Source organism: Cystoisospora suis (assembly GCF_002600585.1).
Source record: "Cystoisospora suis strain Wien I chromosome Unknown contig_426, whole genome shotgun sequence".
Taxonomy (NCBI): domain Eukaryota; phylum Apicomplexa; class Conoidasida; order Eucoccidiorida; family Sarcocystidae; genus Cystoisospora; species Cystoisospora suis.
Window position 1 is genome coordinate 18264 of NW_027153227.1, and position 16438 is coordinate 34701.

Below are 16438 nucleotides of genomic sequence, written 5' to 3' on the forward strand. Positions count from 1 at the left end.
AGAAGAAGAAGGGAGAGAAGGAGAAGAAGGAGGAGGAGGAAGAGAAGAAGAAGGAGAAGAGAGGTCTTTTTTTTGTTCTCCCATGTTAATTTCTTGTGTGTGGTGAGATGTAGGGAAGAAAGGAGAGAAGCGGGGGTGGGTGTGAGAAGCCTTCCTCTCTGCTTTAGCAAACCACACTCATATGAAGAAAAAGGCTTTCTCTTCTTTCTTCAAGCTCCCAAGACATAGAGAGGCATGTCTAAGAAGAAAGAAAGAAGAAGAAGAGAGCTGCAACGATCAAATTTTGAGAAGAGAAGGGACTAGGTAAGAAGGTTCTGCTTTTTGCGAGATTTTTGTTTCTCTTCATTCATCTCGAGATATCGAGAGAAACAGAGCAGATCATTAACCACATGAAGAAAGCACATTCTGGCCTTCTCATCTTTCCCTTTCGAAGTCCTTCTCCGCGAGCGAGAAATGTCTTCTCTTCTTCGCCAAAGAAATCTCGTTCATCGACACGACAGGGAAAGAGAAAGAAAACATAAAGACACCCTAAGATAGAAAGGTTTGTCTGTAGACCAAGACTTCTACATGCGACTACGAATCGAACCCTTCTGTTTCACATGTAAAGGACAAGGAAAGAAAGAGAGGAGAATTAAGAGAGAAAGAGAGAGAGATAGACAGACGTAAACCGACTAAGCGCTATAGACGGCGACCGCTAGCTAGGTCTGCATCTTCAGAAGGAAGTTTGCAGCAAGAGAGAAGCAGAGAGGTCTAGAGATGGAAGAGAGAGAGAGAGAGAAAGAAAGAGAGTGTTGTGTATTTCTCTCGAAAGCTTGTCATCTACCATGATGCTGCTAGATGTACAGGCAGGCAGTAAAAAGTCTTTCTTCTCTTCGATCAAAAGAGATGAAGGAAAGAGAAAGAAGGGAGAGAGGGAAGATCGACAGAGAATAGGAAAGAGCGGCAAAGAGGAAGAAAACACATGAATGAAAAGGGGGAGTCTACGTGCATGCCTTTCCAGACCCATGCGAGGATGGAGCAAGATTAAGCAAAGGGAAGATTCCACACAAGACTCCGAATGAAGTTTGCAAGGAAGAGATAAAGAAAAGGTGGAAAGCAAGATAGGAAAAGAAGAAAGAGCACGAGACTTCCGAAAGAAACTAGTAGGAAAAACGAAGACTGAGGGGAGAGAGTAGCGTCCACTCAAAGTTAGAAAAAGGAGAAGGACATCTCGATTTCTTTTTCCTAACAGACCTCATCCTGATGTGTCGATGTTCCTCAAATGCATGCGCGCATGCGCATGCAATTATAATAAACGCGCATGCAACGGTGAAAAGCGAGACAAGTAACTTCCGCTTTGTTGTTCTTTCCTTCCCCCCGTATACTGAAGAATCTTGATAAAGTCTCTTTCCTCTTTTAATTTCTTTCTTTTTTCTTTTCTGTAACCTTATTCGCCTTCTTCTTTTCGGCTCTATCTCCCATACCGTCACTCCTGCTTTCGTCATTTTTCTCTCCTGTCTCTTTGGCAGGCGTGAATCTTCAAGACTATCAGGGGAATGATAGCTTGTCAATCCATCTAGGACAGGTGCCTTGCAACTGATCTCCTTCTTTCTCTTCGTGCTCCTTTCTTTCACCAATGCTTCTTTAAGACACCTGGAGCTAACACTTTCTTAACTTTTTCTCTCCATCTCTTCTTTCTTTCTTCTAAACTCGTCTTTCCGTAGGTTATCCTAGACGTCTTCTATCGATGTTTCTGTCCTCTCTGTGCTCGTCACATCTAGCAATCTTCGCATCTCGACTTCATAAGCGTCGCGACGAATGAAAGAAAGAGTGAAAGAGAAAGAAAAGGATGGCGCGTTTATTGGCAGAGTATCTTCAGCAGGAGGAGCTGAATAGAGAAAGAGATTCTTTTCTTCTTTCAAAGAAAGGACAGAAAGATTTCTCTCAAAGATCTCGACCTTCCTTTTCAAACAGACTTGAAGGTGGTAAGATTCTAAACACGCCTTCCTCTCATCTCTCTTCGGGTCTTCTACAAGAAGAAGAAGAAGAGAAAGAGAAAAAGAGAAAGAAGGAACGCCGAGCCGCTCACGTTGATAGGATCGATCTCTCTTCTAAGAAGAAAAGGAAGGTCACGGCCTCTGCGGATCGGGAGTCTCTGTCTCTTGTCTCTTCTTCTTCTCTTGGGAACTACATCAAGCAGAATGACCTAAAAGAGAAAAGAGCGTTTTTTCTTGAGAGAAAGAAAGGAAGTCTTCTTAAAGAACATGGAGAAGAAGAGGAAGAAGAAGAAGATATCGGAGAAGTCTGCTCTAGTGGGAGTGAGGTGTATGTACAGCACGGCGATCAAGAAATCTCAGGGGGGGAAAGAGAGAAGAATAACGATCCACTGTCTCGTTGCTTCTCTACAGACCAAAGTCACGAAGAAGAAGAAGGAGACATGAAGAAAAAGAAGAAAAGACAAATAAGAAGGGAAAGAAATGACGAAGAGAGAATAGGTAAAAAAGAGAAGACAGGACATGAATGCTTCGGTCCTGAGAGAGAAGATAAGAAATACCAAGGAAATACACATGTCTCTCCTCCTCTCTCTTCTTCTTCTTCATCTCTCACTTCTTCTTCTTCTTCTCGTCTTGTTTCTACTCAGCATGGGCAGGATCAAGCTCATCACTCCAACTGCCATCATGGCAGTCCTTCTTCTTCCTCTTCTGCTTCTTCGAAGAAGGTCCATAATGAACAAGAGAAGAAAAAAGAGAATGGGAACACTTCCAGTCAAGATACTTCCTCTTCTTCCTCTTTCTCCAAAGAAGAAGAAAAAGAAGAATCTCCTCTTCCTGTGTTGCAATATGAGACAGCAATAGAAGATGCGGTGTACATACACCCCGTGACAATCATCGTAGGAGAGACGGGAAGTGGGAAATCCACACAGATTCCTCAGATCTTACTCAAGTCGCCACGTTTCGCAAATCACCTCAAGCGATCTTCTCATTCTAGTCAACCCACTTCTTATTCTTCTTCTTCTCTTTCTTCCTCTTTCTCTCATAGCCCCCGAAAAAATGTCTGTCCCTCATCCCTTCCTTCCTCTTCCGGTTGCCCATCGTCAATCTCTTCTTCCTCAACCGTACAAAGAGAACAAAGAGAAGAAGAAGAAGAAGAAGAAAAGGAAGAAGAAGAAGAGAGAGACTCATCGATGCAAGAGCCACAGCACTCGTCGTCGATGTTCCCCATGAGAATCGGAGTGACGCAACCCCGACGGGTCGCAGCTATCTCTTTAGCTCGGCGTGTAAGCCACGAGCTCCATGAGCCCGCAGTAGGGAATCTTGTAGGCTATCGTGTGCGTTTTGAAGAGGTGTCAAGCGCCAAGACCTCTCTCATGTATCTTACGGATGGCATGTTGATAAGGGAAGCTATTCGCGATAGTCTCTTATCACGATACTCGATTCTCATTCTAGACGAAGCACATGAAAGAAGCACAAAAACGGATGTCCTTCTGGGCTTAGTGAAAATTCTTCTCAAGGAAAGAAAGGACTTCTTTCGCCTCATCATTATGTCGGCTACTCTTGACGTGCGCAAGTTCGAAAAGTTCTTCTTTCCTTTCTCCATTAAGCATCTCTTCATCCCCGGGAGGCTCCATCCTATAGATATCTTCTATGCGCCTCGGCCTGAACAAGACTACGTCGATGTAAGCCCGAAGAAGAATCGCGCCTTATCATTGCTCGGCTCTCTCAGAGCACACTAGGGGGAACACACAGACGCTTTTCTCTATGTTCATAAATCTATCTAGATAGATAGATTAAAGATAGATTAAAGATAGATAGATGTTTATACATATAGAGTATTAGGTAGCAGGAGGAGAGAGGGTAGTCTGCATACATGTAGGTGTATCGGTCCTTGTCTGCTGAGCTTTCCTATCATGAGTCTGCTACTAGTCTTTGCTCGGGTGTCTAGGCATATCTCTATTCACATTCGTACATCACGACCAATAACCAGGCGCTATATCTCTCTATATCTCTCTATATATGCATATGTCACGCTTAGTTCGTACATGTGCTTCCATACATTTATCTTAACATGTTTATAGAGGTGGGAAATGTAGTAGTAGAAGATAGCCATCGACAGAAGGGGCTTTCTCTTTCTGTTCATCTACATATGTCAAAAGACCAATGTAGAAAACTTACGCATCTATCTATTTATCTCTATGTATATATGCGCGGTGCTTCTCTGAATCAATGCGGCTGCTTCGTGTGTGGGTTGTCTTCTTCTCTATTGAAGGCAAGAAAATCTCCAGAATCTTTCTCCCTCTCTCCCTCTCTCTTTCTTTCTGTCTAGACTGTCGATCAGTATAGAGAGCTCTCTAGAAGATACACATGAACAAGAAGAATACTTTACTACTTATAGACAGACAGAAGAAACTCTCTGTATATGCGTGATCTCTTCCTATGATCTGTCTATCTCTCGGTTACTCTGCGGCACGTCTTTCAATAGAAGGAGGATAGAAGCCATGTGTATACATCAGAAAAATTGGTCTCTCTGTGCTGTATACACATCTCGCTATCTCTATATGCCTATCCATCCCTCGGCAATAGAAGGAGGCAGAATGTGTATGTACACTAGATATCTCCCATCCCATCTACCCCTTTAGACTCGCTAACTCAAGAATACATGCTTTCTTTTTAGGTATCTCTATCTATCTATCAATCTATTCATCTCTCTATCTACCTACGCCTCTACTGTCTATCTTTGATATGTTGTATGTCTGACGATGTTCTCTTCTTTTTCTTCTTTTCTTCTTTCTTTTCCTGGTCCTTCTCTGAGTTGTGCTCCCCCCTTCTCTTCATTTTAGGCGGCGTTGATCACGATACTTCAGACGCACGTAAGTCACCCGAGAGGCGGAGACATCCTTGTCTTTCTCCCCGGCCAAGAAGACATCGAAGCTCTCCATACTCTTCTTGAAGAGAAGCGACGTCTCCTCCAACACGTCATTCTCTGTGCTGCTAAGAGACAGAGGTCTCTCACACTTGGGGCCATGGAGGGTGAAGAGGAAAGAAAGCAAGAGAAGGAAGAAAAAGAACACCTCGGCGATTCTACCCAAAGAAAGTCGACCAAGAAGAAAAGAGAGAAAGAAGAAGATGATGATGAGAGGGAGAAGACAGAAGAAGAGCAGAGCTCACTTGAAAGAAGAAGAAGAAGAAAAGAGGAAGAAGAGGGCGGGACAGAAGGATGTATGAAGGCCGTAATAGGACTAAAGTTTGGGGATGAAATTCTCTACGAGAAACTTCATGAACTTATGGATTTCTCTGTCTCTCCTCTTTATGCGGGTTTGCCTTTTGATATGCAAAAAGCTGTCTTTGATAAACCCCCTGAAGGGACCAGAAAGGTAAAGTTTAAACTCTCCTTCTTCTTCTTCTCTTTTCTTCTCTTCTCTCTTTGGTTGCTTCACTTTTCTCTCCCTCTCTCTTCTCTCTCTCATATACATATCTAGATACATAAATAGACATAGATATATATGTGTATGCAACTGAAAGAGACAGAGAGAGAGAGAGACACTTGGGGGTGTTTTCATAAGACTTCCCTCTTTTCTTTTCGCGGTTTCTCTGTCTTTACTTTCTTGTTCTTTTTCTTCCTCATCTATTCCCATCTTTGGACCCACACCCGGGCCAAGGCCGCAGGTAGGTAGCCGTAGTAGAGGAATTACTTCATCTTCTTCTCTCTCTTCTCTTTCAGCTAATCGATATGTATACATATACGTAGCCATTCATATACATGCATAGAGATAGCCGTAATACTGTTGTATACATGTAGACATGTATGCGATGCTTGGAGGAGCAAAGCTCCTCTACCATCCACACCTATCTTACCCAGGCAGATAAGGCTGCGTCTTCATAAGGATACATGGTTGATATCTATATACACCTACATATACAGATATATAAGTATATAGATGGATATGTAAGGATGTATCTTTTCTGGCGAGTATATGTAGAGTGGGACTGTCTGTCTCTCCCTATGTGTCTGTAGAGTATGCTTTGTATAGGGTTGTGCACCTTTGAGGCGAATCGAAGTCGTCGATCTCTGACCAAGATAAGAATGATAGAGAGAGATAGAGGTGTCCTGTTTCTCTTCTTCTCTTATCTTCTTCTTTTGCTTTACTTGTCTATGTCTCTTGTCTTCCAAGAAAGTAGAAGAAGAAGAAAGATCTAGCAGAACGAACAGCTCTATGGTATCACTACTTCTCATCCTGGGGAGTAGCCTCTATACACACATATCGATATAGAGATCTCTATAGACATATTCTTTTTTCCTTTCAGACTCTTCTCTTCCTTTCTCCATTCACTCCTCGATCTCTCTTTCTTTCGTCTGCTTCTCTACTTCCCTATCTTTCTGCCTCTCCATCTATCTTTCTATCTCTCTACCTTCAATCTGTCTCTCTATTTCTTTCCTTCTCTCTCCATCCCTTGAATCTGTCTCTCTCTGTCTTTCTCTCTCGATCTGTCTATCTATCTATCTATGTCTTTAACTTGGGTCTGTCTCTCTTTCTCTCTCGCTATCTGTCTGTGGAAGTAGATCATTCTAGCAACGAACATAGCTGAGACGTCGGTGACCATCCCCGGAGTTCGTTATGTCGTCGACTGTGGCCTAGCTAAATCGAAGCAAGTAAATCATCGCACAGGAATGGAGTCTCTTGTCCTTCAAGAAATCTCTCAAGATGCCGCCAAACAAAGAGCTGGACGCGCAGGAAGAGAAGCACCAGGTCAGCTAGACACCTAACTAGCTATCTAGACACGCACCTCCTTCTCAAGTCAGATTCTCTCTTCTTCTTCTCCTCGCATCTGCTGTCCTTAATCTATCGATCTATCTCTAGTCTATCTATCTATCTATCTTTAACATGTCTATCTATCTACCATCTATCTATCTGTCTATCTGTATATGTATGGAGTTTTGACATCTCTGTAGGTCTCTCTCTCTCTTCATATTTATGTCTGAGTGATGATTTGTTTCCTTCTTACTTTCTTTTCTTTGTTTCTTCTTCTTTCCTTTTCTCTTCTTTTCTCCTTCTATTTCTTCTTCTCTTTGTGTCTTTTCTTTATCGTGACGAATTTCGCTTCCTTTCCTCTTCACTGTCCGTTGCTCTTCTCCTTCTTCTCCTTCTTTCACAAGCGATGACTAAGTTGGCCAGAGGTGCTTATCAGTCTTATATACGGGGAGTCCACTCTCACTCTCTACAGATACATATGTAGTCAAAGTCGACTCCACAACTTTAATGCAGAATACACATATACATATATCTAGTCTGTATGGGGCAATACTACATATGACACATATACATATATATATATATATGCATGTGAAGTGACAAGTAGGAGAGAAGATTTCGTGTCCGAATATAAGACGAGCTGAGCCAGAAGAAAGAGCGCCGAAAAAAAAGGAAAAGACGACTGCCTGCCTACTGTCCATCGCATCAGTATAACCATAAGTGCTTGCGTTTGGGCTACCTCTCCTATGTGTGGCACTTGGTAGAGACGTCCAAGCTGTCGAAGACATGGCTTTCCCTCTCTACTCTTTCTGCTTTCTTCGAGATTCTAAAGATTTCGTAGGCAAGAAGAGAGAGAGAGAGACATCTTTGCCTATAAGAGAGAGAAAGTGTAAGAGAGAGAGGAAGAGAGAGATTGCTTGTAATTCTCTTTTCGTTGGTCTGCTTCCTTTGCTTGTAGGCCAAGTGTATCGTCTGTACACTGAAGAGACCTTTAGAGATTTCTCTCCGCATAAGATTCCTGAGATCTTCTCTTGCGACATCGATCAAATCTATCTTGAACTTAAGGTACACCCCCAGCCTCTCTCTCTCTATCTTACTCTTTCTCTCTTTCTCTTCTTTTCTATCGTTCCTTTCTCTTCTTTTTCTTCTTTCGTCTTCTCTTCTGTGTCCTTCGCTGTTGGTCTTCCTGCCGCACCCCCTCTTCTTTTTCTTTTCTTTCTCTGAGCACTCCGGTTTCAATTCGTCCAACTAAAGACAGAAGAAGCCCTTTTTCTTCTCCTACGTCTACCCCTCCTTCTCTTTTTCATTTCTCCTTCTTCTTTTCCGTACATCTTCTTCTCATCTCCCCTCTTTCTTTTCTTCAACTCCCTTCTTAACTTCCTCTTCTTCTTCCTTCTTCTTCGTCTTCTTGGTCTTCTTCTCCTCTTGCTGCTACTATGCCAAATACAGTTGGTACTGAAGCCGTATCTCTCACTTCTACAGCCTTCATCCATCTTCTTCTTTCGCGGGCTGTGCTTCTTTCTTTTCTTCTCTCTCTCTTTCTTTCTGCCTTTGTCAAATCTCCTCCGAATTGTCAACTCGCCGCGTGCAGTAGTTTCTCGGTCTGTTTCTTTGCTTGTCATTCATTCCTTTCTTCCTTCATCTATCTCTTCGAGTCAGACAAGACAGTCTCGTCTTTCTCTCGTCTCTCCTCCCTCTTTCCCTTGTCCGGAGATATGATCTGTATATCTCTTAGAAAGAAAAAGAGAAATCTCTTTTCTCTCTCTTTCTTGACTATCTCTCGGGACTTTCTAGTCTCCGCCTTAGTGCTCTTCTGTTCACACATAGAATCCATGTGATCTACGGAACGATGTCTCATTTCTCTTTCCTGGATAGCTTTCCTCTCCGTCTTCTTCACAGTATACATCCATTCGTTGTTTATCTTCTTGACCTGAGTTGTCTGCATATATATATATATATATATATATGCATGTATATATATATATATATGCATATACATATATATATATCTTTGTGTATAGGTGTATCTGTATGCATGCGTGTGCTAATCGCAGGTATTAGGGGTTGCGGCCCCTTCGTCTTTTCCTTTTCTCGATGCGCCGCCTAAAGAAGCCTTTTTCACTGCTGCACGTACCCTCCATCGACTCGAACTTCTCGATGCAAAAGGAAGTCTAACCACTCTAGGGTAAGTCACACAAAGAGAAGAAAGCAAACCCCCAACAGAAAACTACAAGCAGAGAAAGAAGAGATAAAGCTCATTGCGTATATATATCTATACACATATATATAGGCATGTATATTTATATACATATATATACATATATATATCTATATAGGTACCCCCCATGTTTCGCGTGTATTAGTGACGGAGGACCGGTAGACAGAAATGTCGTTTTTCTTGCCTTGTTTCTTTCTTTCTTTGTTTCTTTCCTCTGTTCACGTCTTTGAGAATGGGGTATAGAAAGAAGAAGAAGAGGACCTTCTTTGTCTTATCTTTTGACTTCTTTTTCTGGAAAGCACAGCTTCTCGTCTTTCACTTGGGTGGTCTTTGTTTTATCTTTCAGTGGTTGAGTGAGTTCACCTTTTTTCTCTTTCTCTTTCTTTCTTTTTCTTTTCGCTCGAGACGGAAGGTCGCAGTTCTTCCCTTGAAGCCAATGCTAGGGAAGCTTGTCTTAGATTCGATAGCTTTAGGGTGTACAGCTGAAATTCTCTCGATTGTCTCGATGCTCTCAACTGAATCGATTTGGAAATATCAAGAGCATCAACAGCATCGAGGTAAAAGTCTTCTATCAGAGAGGTGTTTCTCTATCTAAACAGATATCTTCCTATTCTAGAAGGGGGAATAAAGAATGAAAGAGATAGAAAGATAGAGGGCCCTCAGGCGCCTTTCACGATGTCTTCGACCTCAATAGATTTCTAGAGTTTATAAGTCGACTGATCGCTTCCTCCCGGTAGAGGCAATGATATATATATATATATATATGTGTGTATATATATGTGTGTGTCTATTCGTCTATTTGTATGGGCTGTACGTGTCTATACGGAGCAGATGAAGAGGTGGGAAGAATCTTCATAGTCTATCTCAACCGAAATGCTGAGATACACATACACACACTGACCTATCAACGTACATATCTAGTAGAGGTATATATATATATATATATATATATGGATATGATATAGACACATATATATATATATATATATATGAGAGTTGGAGTTATGTGAACGCATTTGTAGGTAGCTATCTCTTTGCATGAAGATGAGTGTATGCATGTACACGAATAGACGAGGAGAGAATGTTTTCTCCGTTGTGGGCCGTTGCTTTTCTCATGTGATTGAGCGAGTCTGTATGTGTGTGGATAGAGGAAGTCTCGATCTTTCTTGGTAGCTTTGCTTGGATGGCCATCCACCTCCCCTATCATCTACCCAAGTATTCACAAGCCGACAAACGATGTCGCCCCACCCCCCATGTATTCGCACGTATCTATCTATATATCTATCTATTTCTTTAATCTCTGTATATATATATATATATATGCACGGGTCTAATGTATGTTGTATATGACTCTCCTGTTGATATCTCTATCCGCCCTATCGTGTTAGCTCGTGTACATCATGAGTGCAAAGCCAGTCTTCGTCATGTACTATTGTGTAGATCTGAGAGAGACGCTTCTTCGGTATTCTTCTCTTCCTCTCTCTCTTTCTTTCTTTCTCTCCTTTTTCTTTTCGTCTCTCGCCCTTTGAGTGACTTGACGCTCTTTTCTAGTCGCTGTCTGAAAGGGAGAGACAGAGAGAGAGCAAGAGAGAGAAGAAAGAAAAAAGCAGATGTGTGTGAATGCCTGTCATGTTCTTTTTCTATACCTAGACGACATCCCACACTTGGATCTTGTCTTTCTTTCTTCTTTCTCTCTTTCATCTTCTTCCACGTAGGTCTTTTCCATCAGCCTGCTTTACCCTTTTCTGTAGGCACTCCTCTTGGCAGATACATCCATCCTCCATTCACTTGTGCTTTCTTCTCTCCTTCTTTCTTTTCTTCTTTCTCTCTTTTTTTTTCTTCTTTTCCTCTTTCTCTCTGTCTAGCTCCTTTCTCTCTTTCATTCACTGTTGGGGAATCTCTTTTTCTTTCTTTAATCTATCTTTAATTTATCTTTAATCTATCTATCTATCTATCTTTAATCTAGCTTTAATCTATCTCTTTTTGCTTTTAGACAATGAGAGCACCGGGTCACCGGCGTGGCGTGTCCGTCAGGCTCAGAGACGTCTAGTGAGTGGTCAAGGAGATCACATCACGCTTCTTAGTGTATATACACTCTGGGAGACGGTAAGCACAAGGTACCGAAAAGAAAGAAACATACCAACAAGAAGAAGAAGAAGAAGGAAAAGAAGAAGAAGAAAAAAAAAGAAGAAGACCAATGTGGTGAATGGCTGGTTTGCTTCGATGTTCTTTCTCTAGAAATCTAGGTTGTCTCGTGGGGTGATGTCTTTGCTTTCCTTCTCTCTCTCTCTTTCTCTCTTTGCTTCTCGCTCTTTTTCTGTGTGTACTCTCCCTGTGTATGTTCAGATGTGTATGTATCTCTCTTTCTACTCCACTGTCGTCATCTTCCGCTCTCTCTCGCTCTCGCTGGAAGATAGATAGATAGATTAGAGAAAGAAAGATAGATAGATAGATAAATAGGTAGATAGATAGATAGATTCAAGATAGATTAGAGATAGATTTGCTTGTGGATAGTATCCTAGTGGTAGGGGTGAATTTTCTCTTGTGTTTCTTGTGTGGTCTTTTTCAGGCGACAGATAAAGTTCGCTTTTGTCGAGAGTATGGTCTTCATCCGAATGCTCTTGCGCATGCAAAGAAGGTCCGATCACAGCTCGAAGCTCTTCTTCTTTCTTCTTCACAAGTTGGACTGAAGGAGATTCCCTCCGTAATGAAGCATAAGAGAGAAGAAGAAGAAGAAGGAGAGAAGAAGAAAGTGTGCTTTTTTGATGATAGAGGATTGGTGAAAGTTCGTCAATGTCTTGCTAGTGCTTGTTGGTTGCATACAGCAAGATTACAGAGGGACGGAAAGACGTATATGACAACGGTAAGAAGAAAAAGAAGATAAAGATAACGAGAGCGAGGTGTGCCCCTTCTCACTTAGAGGGAAATAGGGCTTGCTGGTGAGGTAGAGAGTTGGGCTGAGAGGAGAAGAGAGAACGGGCGGGATGATGCGTGGGATATGTCAATAGAAAGAAGAAAGTGTTGTCTATGGCGAGAGGAAAGGGGGGAGAAGCGCATTCTGTGATCTTTTCTTTCTTCTTGACTGTCCTTTTTTCTTCATTCTCAGGTAGAGAGAGAGACAGTGAAGATTCATCCGTCTTCGATTCTCTTCCAGATGAAGACACCCCCAGCGTAAGTTATCTTTGACGAAGGAGAACAAGTGAGAAGAAGAAGAAGAAACGAAAGAGTTGGTGTGGAAGAAAGAGTAGAAGAAGAGGAAGAAAAGAGATGAAAGGGGACTGTACAGGAAAGAAATCTTTGTGCTAATTCGATAGAAAGGTTGCTGTAGGCTTCTTGAGTAATAATGAAATACACAAGGGCCTTGTCTGTGTGCGGAGGGGATGTGATTGAAGATCGTAGACGTATTCTCTACACCTTAGTAGTAGTAGTAGAAGCACTAGTCCTACTTCTATCACGGGCTGTACATACACTCTGATGTTTCCACGCATTCACGTGACACTTTTTTTTATGAGCGGGCTCTTCTTCACTTCACTTACAGGAAAACCTTCCGTCCTGGCTGAGAGAAACAAGGGAAGGATCCTCTACGGAGTGCTTTCAGAAGAAGAGAAGAACGAATAAAAGAGAGAGGAAGAAAGAAGAAGATGAATTTCGTAGGTAGAAGAGAGGTAGATGAAGGATAGTGATCGAAAGCTTGTGTTCGGACGTCGCGACTATGGTAGGACGCTTTAGGCTGTAGTTTGCCTCTATTTTTTCTCATGGGAGAATGAGAAGATGCGAGCGATGGCTCTACGACGGACATCGAAGGCTTGACTGTCTTTCTTTTTGTGTTCTTTCTCTCTCTCGAACTAGACTAGGGGTGAAAGAAAGAATGGATAGAAACTCGGCTTATATATAGAGATAGGAGAATCTCCATAGAAACAACCGAAGAGAGGATGAGTGACGCGCTACGGAGACCTGAAGAAGATCTCAGAGTGTCAGTAGCTATATACGTTTATAGTTACTTTGAGCTCCCCTTCATTCTTTTTCAGGCCGGTTGTTTCGGCTCTCAAGTTCCTTCGTGACTGGTGGGACCTTGTTCTCTTCAGCTGGACAAAGTAGGCGTCTTTGTTTATGACAGAGATGAGAGAAGTTCGTAGCTTGGGAGCGTACTGATCACTGGCTGGATCTTGTATTTGCCTTTGCTGAAATCTTTTGTTTGCCCGGCGTGTGTGTGCGTGCGTACAGGTGGGTGGTGTACAGTGAGTACGTACATACTTCAAGGCCTTACCTCCGATGTGTGACAGCCATTGAAGGCACATGGCTACAGAAGTTCGTCCCTAGATGGTTCGCAGCCATCACTCCAGGAGGAGGTAGCGGCTGACGATTCTCATTGTTTTTGAGACGTTTTGAATGCACACTGCATTTTGTTCACTAGAAAGAACACTAGTTAGACAATTGGAGGTGATTTTTTCTTTTCGAAAATCCTGCTGTACTCGGATCCCAAGGCGGGGAAGAGAGAAAGATGGAATACTGTTTTGCTGGAAGTTATTTGTCAGTGCTCTCTGGAAGAGCGAAGACTTCATAGTACCTCCTGCACTTCGCAGCAGCTGCACTCAGGCCGAAGGGGGAGAGGCGGTTGCTTTTTCCGTTCAACTGAAACGCGTTCGGTTTTTTGTCGAGTTTTGCGTTTGCGGACATCTGGCCTTTCCCTTTTGATTGTTTTGATCTAATACCATGATGAGAAGGGAGAAACCGGCTCGAATGTCCACCGTCCCAGTGAGCGACGTTCCAAGATTTTGTGTGGTAGTCACCCACCACGTTTGCGCTTATTACCGATGGCGACGCAACAGCTGACCACTGCCAAGTAATGCTTCTCTCCACATTTCCCGCAACGCGGGTACATTAGACATGGGTGCGTTGGGGCCTACGTGGCCGCCTCTCCGATTCACGGAACCCAAACCGTAAACTCCGGAGATTGGGAAGTTTCCCTAGCAGAGGCTGTGTTCTGTTGTGGATACCTAGCAGGATTTGCGCGTTTTTGCACTGTCTGTGGCCGACACCTCTATCGGGTAGAGCAGGCCTGTGAGTCTCTCGAGCCAGGCTATCCTGTTGGGATGCAAGCAAACGAATCCGGCGGTTGTTTGAGGTGGAGCCGAGGTGGGCACTACTGCTTATAACTTGAGCAATTCTGCTAAAGGATTCCTTAACGCTGCTGGTGAAGTGTTAAGGAATTTACGACGGTGTCCAAATACTACCAGATAACAACACGGAACGGCTCCGCAGCTCAAACGCTCCAACGACTGAAGCCTTCGCAAGTGCACATGCCGCAGCACGCCTTCACATCAGCGCAACAGGGAATACAGCAACGCACGTGGAAACACAGTGCCTCACCTCCGTGGTCATGAAACACCACGCAGAACAGTACCGTACAAGACATTCGAGAGATGCATATTGGAGTGCTACTGCAGGGCTTGGTACAGAGAACCTCCCGTATGGGTGAGGTCCCAGCAGCTCAGCGGCGTGTGCTTGGCGTCATGTAAAGCGCCAGACTGTCTACGCAGGTCTCGGAGTGCGGGGTGGAAAATTGTGTCAAGAGCACTAGGGTCTGCTGGACGAGGACCGTGTTTAACCTGTACATACACCGGAGCCCAGCTGGCATGCGTCGCCTCAGCCTCTCCGCTAATGATACCTTCCCGTGTGCGCGCGTTCACTCATCCACAAGCACGACGCATGCCATCTGTCCGCTTCCGCCTGTTTACTTGGGGAGTCACAATGAAGAATCTTCTCCTCTTCCGGGGACCCGCTGGCATCGCCGCCTGTCTCGGAATAGCAGGGTTTTCTCTGTCCCTCACTAATGCAGACGACGGGGTAAGTCCCGGACGGGGTCGAGCCATGGTTACGAGTGAAGGCAATTTTCTTGAACGAAGGAATACGGCCGCTTTACTTTGAGAGGACCTAGGTTTTTGCAAACTGTGGTACGTTTTCTTCTCGACGATTACGTCTTTTGAGCAGCTCATATGAGGAACGTGGCAGAATTACGACGACCAAAACGTGGATTCTCCTCCCTTTTGGGCCTCATGGACCAGGGACTTCGAGTACACCCCTGCAAGACCGGCTGTCGAGTTCGGGCCAACATCGGCGACACACGTCACCGATCGAAACCCGATTCAAGAGCAGTTCGGCGGCCTGCACGAGCACGAGGTAAGATCACTGCCGGACTGCATGCCAGAGCAGTCATTCCGACAGAAATTCACAGAACGAGCTGTTCCGTGCGAGCGAAGGCGCTCCCGAGAAGAGGCCTGAGGGCGTCAGAGTTGCTAGTGGGCTGGCGATTGACGATGAAGGCGGGCAGAGCCAGGCGTACGGTCTGGCTCCCGGAGAGGTTCCTATCCCTGGCACTGTTCCACTGTGTCGTGCTTACACAAACAAGGCGCTATCACTGATAGGCAAGCTTCCACGCGCGTTCAGAAACTCACTTCCTCTTGCACCTGAGAAACTGTTGCAGACTGGGGCTCACCGTCGGACTGGCTGGCTGCCTCCGAATTTGGAGTTGTCAGGCTAACAACGAGATCAATGAAACCAGGTGAGATCGTGCTGTCATCGCTTGAAAGAAAAAACAAGCGTCAGCAACCAACACCATAGTCGTCACGCCTACGACACTCTTCCTACAAAACCACGCTTGCAATGCGGCTGTAGTTTCCGCGAACATTCGCTTAGAACCGAACTCTGCTGCGGGCCTAGTGTTCCGCGCAGACAGCGAAGCAAATATGTACTCCGTCATAATTGACACACCCAACAAGGCAAGCGTTCACCCTCGATATGTGCCGTCACGGTCTTACGCGCTGGCATCCCTTCAGAAGCTTACACTGAACCGCGTCAAAGAGGGCGCTCCTCATGTAATCTCGCAGTTGCTCGTATCGTACTTGCATCCCAACATGCGACACGAACTGAAAATTGTGAGGGAACGTTCAATGAGAATCTCGATCCCAAAAATACAGCTGCTTTTTCTTCAGGTGGACCAGGGCAAAGAAGGAACTATCCACGTGTATCTAGATCGTAGCCTCGCCTTGACACACACAGAGCCTTACACCGGTGAGAGGGACACCACGCACCTGCACTGTCCAGAGAGAAGTAGCCAACTCCTTTCAGGACAAGGAAGCACAGGCGTGACTGTAACGCAAGGGCACGCATCCTTCGACACTTTCAGCCTCCTGCCATAGAACCTTCGCCGCGAGGTTTTTTCTTGAATAACTGTTTGGAATCCAATTGCAACCTGCGAGCTGTGCCTTGGTCCTGTTTCGTGCGCCCTACTGACGAGCCAGCGAGTTACTGTCGAAACCTGTGATCTGCAGATAGTGTCGTGCCTCCCTCAATGCCGGCCACCAAAAGGAAAGTCTACGGAAGTCCGCTTGGCGCCCACAGACGCCGAGTAACGTGATGAGTTGACCACGGGAATGACCATCCTAAAGCAGCTACTCATGCATAGTCAAAATGTCCCAAGACAAGGCTGCAAC

General features: G+C 44.3%; 2 protein-coding genes across 2 annotated transcripts; both read left to right on the top strand.

Annotated features, from left to right (window-relative positions):
* The first annotated feature begins 1409 nt into the window (after positions 1-1409).
* On the top strand, positions 1410-13582 carry CSUI_001071 (helicase). The gene is made up of 11 exons (XM_068061277.1): positions 1410-3655; positions 4817-5350; positions 6538-6724; positions 7686-7792; positions 8782-8912; positions 9351-9502; positions 10939-11051; positions 11515-11808; positions 12052-12116; positions 12974-13039; positions 13170-13582. The coding sequence occupies exons 1-11, from the start codon at positions 1829-1831 to the stop codon at positions 13303-13305; spliced, it is 3612 nt and encodes a 1203-aa protein (XP_067926734.1). The 5' UTR covers positions 1410-1828; the 3' UTR covers positions 13306-13582.
* A 1266-nt stretch (positions 13583-14848) lies between these two features.
* Positions 14849-16144, top strand: CSUI_001072 (uncharacterized protein; the record flags this gene model as incomplete). The annotated part of the gene is made up of 8 exons (XM_068061278.1): positions 14849-14899; positions 14967-15125; positions 15181-15370; positions 15430-15507; positions 15567-15724; positions 15782-15880; positions 15938-16016; positions 16074-16144. Coding segments are annotated over 8 exons (885 nt in total), but the record flags the coding sequence as incomplete, so codon positions are not given.
* Between the last annotated feature and the right edge of the window lie 294 nt (positions 16145-16438).

Excerpts from the sequence above, each read along its gene's own strand:
- CSUI_001071 (XM_068061277.1), top strand. The coding sequence starts at position 1,829 with ATGGCGCGTTTATTGGCAGAGTATCTTCAGCAGGAGGAGCTGAATAGA. Across the intron at positions 6,725-7,685 it reads CGCAGGAAGAGAAGCACCAG|GCCAAGTGTATCGTCTGTAC; the intron begins GTCAGCTAGACA and ends CTTTGCTTGTAG. Across the intron at positions 7,793-8,781 it reads AAATCTATCTTGAACTTAAG|GTATTAGGGGTTGCGGCCCC; the intron begins GTACACCCCCAG and ends TGCTAATCGCAG.